We start from the raw sequence: 7,995 nt of genomic DNA on the forward strand, positions 1-7,995 counted from the left end.
AAACCATGATCTCCTGTGGTCATCATGGGAAAAATGCTGCACGTTAGCACGGCACGAAAGGTAAGGTAAGGTAAGGTAAGGTAAGGTAAGGTACTGACATAATGACATGGAAGCCTTCGGTTTCTGCTGCAAAAAGAATTAATGTTTTCACCATTTTTTGTTTCAGATGTATTAAAACAGAATAATGCAAACAACGAGGGTTAAAAAGGGACTTTGCATGTTCCCGCTACTAACAAAGGAAACGTGTTCCATGTTAACGTCAGACATGTTTTAGGATTTTTATGAATGTATTTTACACAATGGCAGAAACTTTATGCTAAAAACTTTCCCGCTCATCACACCCACATGATTTTTTCCCCTGCTGTACCAGCCTTGGCTCAGTGCTGCTCAGAGTGTCCTCCACATGTCAAACCTGCTGCAGAGACACAACAACATGCTGAGGATGGCGAGCAGGTCTGGCTCGCTCGGGGGCAGTGGCGGAGGGGGCTGAGGTCAGAGACACAAAGGAACTGTTGACACGGAGCTGGACACACACTGTTGATTAAATTAGCAGCACGACATCTTCGTCCACAGCCTCCAGCTCCTGAAACAACTCAGTCACCTTCACTTCAGCACGCATCTGGCGCCACCTTGTGTTCAGCTGTGAAACTGTGAGCTGCACCAGTGATGATAAAAAACATTTTAACTGTAAAAAGAAGGAGCAGACAGAGGGAGGGAGGTTCAGTCTGAAGACGGGCAGTTTGATGGTGCACTGATGAGTCACTGTGAGATTAACTGATTCACAGATTAGCTGGATGGATCTTCACAGATACGCCAGCTTAAGCCTCACCGATGTAGGCCATCTCTCCTGCTGCACTTTTACACACATCTGCGCGAGTGAACGTGGGCGTGATGCGCACAGTGAAATAATTACAGGCCCCTGCAGGATAATACTCAGCAGGTAAAGATCCACGTTGTGTCAGGTTATTCCTCTGAAGAGATTACCAGCTGTTGTCTGGGCTTCGTCGGTAAGCCCACAGACGATATGATTAGCCCTTTCTCCAATGACACTGAACTAAGCCACAAGGGGAGCGAAGAATTAGATTCGTTAAGCTGCTTGAAAAAGGGGGTCAGACTGAGGGAATATTCTGACAAACACATGCAAATGTTTCGGTACTTCAGAGAAAGTTCCAGGTGGGTCGAGACGAGGCCTGTGCTGTGAGAACGTTCAGACCCCCCAGGACGTCGTGATCAGAACAGTTCATGGAAATTCTGCACCACCTCTCAGTTTAGTCTGATCACTGCAACTTTTCTGCAAATTCAATTTTGGAACTCATTTTTGGAACCTCTGGAGGTTAGGGCCAACATTTCTGGCTCATCTGGTGCAGCCAGCAGACACCCGAGACGAGACTTCCTCTCTATAAACTCTATAATCTCTATAAACGGATATCCGTTTATGAATGCAGATACATTTCTATAAAGCTAACTTGCCATCAGACAATAGTCAGTGGGTTCTGAGACTGCTTCAGCCGATGTGTTCCACCTCACCACACTGACTGTTCACCTGTGATTGGTTCATATTACTCAGACCACAAACAGAAACCAAAGATTCTGCATACATGTACAGATATCTGCAAATCTGACCAATCATAGGACACCTTTACGTGCACACTAATATTCCAAGATTATTCCGAACACAATATTCTGACTTTGATATGGAAACAGCACTTTATGTTTACATATTCCAAATAAGACCTTTTCCTGAATTCAGACGTGGAATATGTCAATATTATTCATCTTATAGGAGCTTTTTCTCGACATCTATACAGCACAGTCAGAATATGCATCTCAGCTGGTGTTTTTACTGCAGTGTTGGTGCGACGGAGTTCAACTGAACCGATCCAAACAGGGCAGGTGTGTAAGCACCCTTATACTATACAAATGCAAACACTAGGGTTGCAGCGATTAACACTGACATGCTCCGCCCACCCGAACACCGTTGCAGGCCAAGTAAACCCCCTCATGGCAACAACACTTGTCGATGGCAATGGCGCCCCCCCACAGGATACTGCACCATGCCACATCACAAAAATTGCTCAGGGTTCAAGGCGTCAACCTGGCCTCCAAATACCCCAGATCCCAATCTGATCAAGGATTTGAGGGACCTTCTAGTACCCCAGTGGTACCCCCAATCCATGGTGGGTCCTCCTTGGATCTGACCTGTCAAGACATAGACACGGGACCTCTAAGGGTTGTCCTGTGGTGTCTGGCACCAGGGCATTAGCTTCAGATCTTTTGAGTCCTGTGGGTTGTGAGGTGGGGTACCAGCATGTCCCATGGACGTTTGATCAGACAGGGATTTGGGGAATTTGGAGGCCAGGTTGACGCCTTGAGCCCTGAGCAGTTTTTGTGATATGGCATGGCGCATTGTCCTGCTGGGGGGCCGCAGCTACTGAAGAGTACTGTTGCCATTGGGGGGGGGGGGGTACCTGTTCTGCACTGGTGCACTGAGTCTTGATGGACTCAATTTGCCTGCACTGTCTATAAGCACTCCATATGGTCTTATTCCCTTATAGATTTATTTTTTCTATGGACAGCTTGATCTGATCTATTTTATTCATGGTTGTTGTGGTTGTGATTGTTGTTGACATTGTCTTGATTGTCCCTTGTATGTTGAATTGCACTGCAAACTAAATTTCCCCTTGAGGGACAATAAAGAACTGAACTGAACTGTATGGGTGGATGGAGCGTGTCAGGTGGCATCCACATGAATGTAAGAGCTCAAGGTTTACCAACAGAACATTACACTGTAACAAGCATTAGACAAGTTTTGGCTGATAGGTGTATATATTGTGTATACTGTTAAACAAACAAAAAAAAAAGCAACAGGACAAGAGTATCTCCCCTTTATTTGAGTTATTTATTTTAGTAATTTTCTAAGGGGAGACTTTTCAAACAAACTGTTTCAGTTCTAGTAATAAAACATTTGTTCAACCTACAATAACCGTCTGTTTTCGTTCCTTTAAGGCTCATTCTGACTGATGATAAGATCAATTCTGTGATACGGTGATATTTTCTGACTCGGTTATTGTGCCGTGAAAATCTCACACTGTTGTGACCCTAATTACAATAAAAACCTTAAAACATGGAAACATGAATCACAGATTTTTAGAAAAGCTGCAGTGAAATGAGACGGTAACAATCTCAAAAAGAGCCTGTGAAACCTGCAGGGACTGAATAATGACTGACACATGGTCATGTATTCATCACTCTGTCCTGCTGCTGCTGATGATGATAGATATTTTTTTTGTCTTTGCCCAGATTTTAAAGTCCGACTGAAAAGTTAAGGCTGAGGGATCTGAAGGAAATCAAACAGTCTGACCAAACACCTCGATATCAACACTGTTACGACAGCTGGTGCTGTGACAAAATACTTACACAGAGATTTCTGATCATCATCATGGATATAATGACTCAGTGGATAAAGAAAAATCATAGAACAGCTACAACAGAAAACACTTTACTGCAAAGCAGCCTTTAAAACCAGAAACACTCACCATATTATCCATATAATATTCATATCCTGCCCTGCCCTGTGGAATCTTATTCAGTCAGTTCTTGTTGCAGTAAAAAATAATGTCAGGTTTTGTTTTTATTAAAAGCAAGAAATAAAGTAATCTGAGTACAGACCTCTGTCTACACACACTGATAACTGACAGTACTGTGATGAATGAGTGTAAAGACAGGGGGCGCCACCACTAGGCCAAAAAATATGAAATAGAAATTTCTCTCTATTTGGATTTTTTCTCAGCGTGTGATTTACAGAGCAGATATGAATGAAGCAGGAGACAAACAGTTTAGTTCCAGATGTTTTTCTCTGATTATTTCTTTGGTAGACAGCGGCCCCGATCTGTCCTGTAGTTACCCGGCTCAGAGGACATCTCGGGGCCGTCACAGTCCCTCCAGGATTCTGTGGAAGTTTTTGGATTGTTGCTGTTAATCTCACCGACACCGAATTGTCTCGAATCTGTCATTAAATCTCTTTTTAACCGCTGGGTTATGTTAGCTGTGTGATGCTAACAGTTAGCCCTGTCATTAGACCCTATTACACTGCCTGTTCAAGATGGGAAAATCGCATCATTATTCAGCCTCAACGTTCTGTATAAAAGGTACGATCACTGAATGAGGGGACAGAGTTGTCTCTGCCGGGAGCAGAGGTACTAACAGCACCGAAGCTAGCAGGACGGGATCATGGGCAGGACAGGTGTGACGTCTGACAACATGTTACGTGTGCAAACCCACCGTGGGAGATTTAAAGCAGTTAGCAGCTAACTCAAAGAAGAAGAACAGAAAATGTCCACAAACAGTGAAAACAGTGAGGTCCAGGAGCTCCTCACCCTCCGAGATCAGCCGCCATTTAACAGAGATGCTAAATGTTTGTTATTTACATGTGATGTCATTGTTATTGTTTATAAAGAGCCGCTGACACAAATGTTATATGTCACACTAGAGGACGACGCTGTTACGTGTCACGTCTCTTCTGATTCTGTGATGTCATCATGCTGTCTGTAATCACACACTGCAGCGACATGATGCTGACGTCCTTTGGTTCTGTGTAAATATGTAAACACAGTGTAAAGAATGGACTTCGTAGCGGCTCTGTGGTGCCAGACTGTGCTTGATCTGTTTTAAAAAGTCAAATTTGCACTAAAGTTGCAATAAAAAAAAAAGTGATGTCACAGAGTTCACAGGGATTGGCTGAATTTGTTGTGAAATCCTGGAGGGACCGACCAATAAAATCTGCTGACAGCTCGGTCTGCGGAGAAACTGTGTCATTTGTTTTCTGGACAGAGATGTCGCTGCAGAGTTTTCTTTAAAATGTTTTAATTCCTCGAGCGTCACAAATATAGTTCCACTCACCTCAGGAGGAAAAAAACCTGGACAAATAAAACCAAAACATGACCAGATAAAATCAACGCGAGAGGATTAATATTTGGGTGAATCGACCCTTTACAGACTTTAAATGACACGTCCATCGGCAGCAGGATGGACTCTGACAGATGATCAGTGAGTAACACATACATGCATTAAAGTGAAGTCAGTGTGAGTAAAATGATTTGGTGGTGGGTTAGGCACAGTTATCTGATCTCACAGGTTTTCATGGTTCCCATCAGCGTCCCTCCACTGAACCAGTCCCAGCCACTACTGCCTTCAGGGACAGACGGTGGCCGGACAGCGTGGAGGATCTGACGGAGGCTGCGGTCACTTCACCGCAGGCATCTGCAGGAGAGAGAGTCCTCCAGCAGATGTTTGTGTGGTTGCAGGTTAATGTTGGACTGGAGTGTGGTGGAGAAGTTCCAGCAGGTCAGCTGATGGAGGTCAGTCTTGTTCCTATGCAGCGAGCATCTCCCGCTCCGGCTTCTTCCTGGGACGATCCCTCTCTGTGACGAGAACAGATTGACAGATTTACAGCAGGGAGGAGGATCCACAGACGGCTCCAACATCAACACAACCGAAAATCAGCGTTCGGACTGTTTCTCTTCAGATACCAAACTGAGGGGAGAGGCCTGAACTAAACCAGAATCACCACCTCACTGCTGTGTGACTCCGCCCACCAGTCCAGTGTCTCTGACAGTTTCCATCCATGTCTGTGAAAACATGGATGCTTCACACACTGATCTATACAATCAGCACAGTTTCAAGATTAGAGTGTTGTAATGTTTTATCTGCACGGTAACAGATATTTGAGTAAGAGGGTCAAAGTTCAGGGCGTAACGTAATGAGGAAGTATTCTGTCCTGACGGTGTTCACACTGCAGGCAACAGTAGATATTTTTTAAGGACAGCTGCAGTATGTGCTGAACGTAAAAAGAATGTGATTCAGAACGCACCCTCAGTTTTCTTGAGAGACTAACTGTGCCATGTCTCCTCCCGTCACCCCCAAAAAAACATACAAACTTTCTAGTAAATTCTTCTGATCTGTAACGCTGACAGGAAGTGACCACCATGAGACGGTGTATCATCTCTAGTCAACAACTCTCTGTGCTTCTGATCTGTAACGTCGACAGGAAGTGACCACCATGAGACGGCGCATCATCTCTAGTCAACAACTCTCTCTCCTGGTCTCTCTGCCCCCCATACAGCTGCAACATGATAAGGTCAACACAAAAAGGACGTTGAGGTCAGAGAGGAATTTAAGACAAAGACAATTCGAGAGAGAACAAACCTGCTTTCTTCTCTGTGGCCTCTGGGACTTCTGGAAGCTCGTCTGCAGGAACGTCAGGAAGCTCGACGTCTCCCTGAGAGTGGACACGGAGACAACACACGATGGAAAACATGGAAGGGTGGAGCCTCTCACGTCATTTTAATTTCAAATACAGAGTCAGAAATCTGAGTGTAAACGCTGATGAGACCGACCTGAGTTATGGCCTCCAGCTCAGCCAGGACAGCGTCTTCATCTTCCTGTGATAAAGAGCCCGCCAGCATCTCGTCTATTTGCTGCGGGGAGACAACGAGCGCTCAGTGAACAAACAGCTTCGTATCGTAGCATCAAAGTTTAGAAACGTCAGCAGGACTCGTCTTCAGTAAATCAAAGATTAAAGTGTGTTTCTGACATCAGTGGGGGACTCACCCTCTGGTACTCGATGGCGTCTTGAGTTTCATCCATAATCCGTTCTACTTCTTCAATAGACATCACCTGATGTGGGAGAAGCAGCCAATCATCAATAAGCAGGGATACAGGTGGAGGTGTGGTGATCAGACATCAGAGTTTTTATCCTTGCCATCACCTACCTCGTGCATTTTTTTCAGACACTCATTTCCAACTTTCAACCCTTGAATGACCTTTGCCTCAATCTGGGCAAACTCCAGGTCCTGAACCTGAAACCAGCAGAGACCAGAGGAGCTGTTAGTTTCTCTTCATTACTGCTGCTTCACGCAGTGTGTCGCTCCGATCCCCCCCACCACTCACCATCCGCTCCAGGTTACCGATCTGGTTCTCCGTCTTGTCCAGAAGTTGATCCTGGTAGCGTTTCTTTTTCAGCAGGAGGAGCGCTTTCCTGTTTGGACGCAGGAGATATTAAACCAGTGTCACTCTGAGTAAAGGAACAAATAAATCCTGGACTAAAAACCTTCGCACACTGAGTCCATTTTAGTCGGACATGTTTTCTTAATGTGAAATGTGACAAAATGAAAAGTCACACTTCCTCCTTTGCCTCTGGAGTTATCTATCTGGCTGTCACCACTCCCTAACTGTCTTTCATTTGGCACCGCAGCTACATGAAGGGGCGGAGCTGTCTTCTCTCTCTGCCTCTGTGTGCTACATTTTTGGATGAAAAAACGGACTCAGTGTGCAAAGGCTTTAAGACAGAAAATACAAAAAAGGTTTGGTTATTTTCTGAAGAACATTCCCTTGAACTAAAATACTGGGTTGTGTGTCTCCGTTACAGTTTACATACATGTTTGTCCAGACTCATATGGAGCCATGACAGTTGATAAGGGGTCAAATATGGACGCTACAAATTCTAAAACATGGATTCACACACAGAAGATCTATACAATCAGCAGTTTCAAGATTAGAGTCTCCAATTCAGTATCTGACCAAATGTCTCCCCTTCTGTTCCTGAGATATGACGTTAAAACATGATGATGTCACAGTCAAGCTGACCTTTGACCTTTTGGATATAAGATGTCATCTCTTCATTATTTGATCCTGTTACACATTTGTGTGAAGTTTTGTCATAATTAGTGAATAAAATTATTGAGTTATAGCCCGAAACATGTTTTGTGAGGTCACAGTGACCTTTGACCACAAAATTTTAATCAATTCAAAATTCCTCAGGGCGTTCTTAAGATGTAGACGTACAAGCCAAAAACATTAGCCCCGTCTCCACCAAACCCTTTCAGTCCAGCACCTTTGGAACCAGCAGTAACCCTTCAGACATGGTACCTAGACCCTCGGTCTGTTCAGACAGTCCTCTTAAATGTGGGCGGGGTTGTTGTCACTCACTGCTCCGTC

General features: G+C 44.5%; 1 protein-coding gene across 1 annotated transcript in view; it reads right to left on the reverse strand.

Annotated features, from left to right (window-relative positions):
• Window positions 1–2,870: 2,870 nt before the first annotated feature.
• The window catches only part of chmp6b (charged multivesicular body protein 6b), an 8,281-nt gene continuing 3,156 nt past the window's right edge, over window positions 2,871–7,995 (reverse strand). The window contains exons 3-8 of the mRNA XM_050059503.1: window positions 6,949–7,036; window positions 6,771–6,857; window positions 6,610–6,675; window positions 6,396–6,476; window positions 6,205–6,277; window positions 2,871–5,420 (exon numbers count right to left, since the gene is read on the reverse strand). Of these exons, the coding sequence (XP_049915460.1) occupies window positions 5,371–5,420; window positions 6,205–6,277; window positions 6,396–6,476; window positions 6,610–6,675; window positions 6,771–6,857; window positions 6,949–7,036 (445 nt within the window). The 3' untranslated portion in view covers window positions 2,871–5,370. The remainder of the gene's footprint in view (window positions 5,421–6,204; window positions 6,278–6,395; window positions 6,477–6,609; window positions 6,676–6,770; window positions 6,858–6,948; window positions 7,037–7,995) is intronic.

Source organism: Epinephelus moara, chromosome 13 (genome assembly GCF_006386435.1).
Source record: "Epinephelus moara isolate mb chromosome 13, YSFRI_EMoa_1.0, whole genome shotgun sequence".
NCBI classification, from domain to species: Eukaryota; Metazoa; Chordata; class Actinopteri; order Perciformes; family Serranidae; genus Epinephelus; species Epinephelus moara.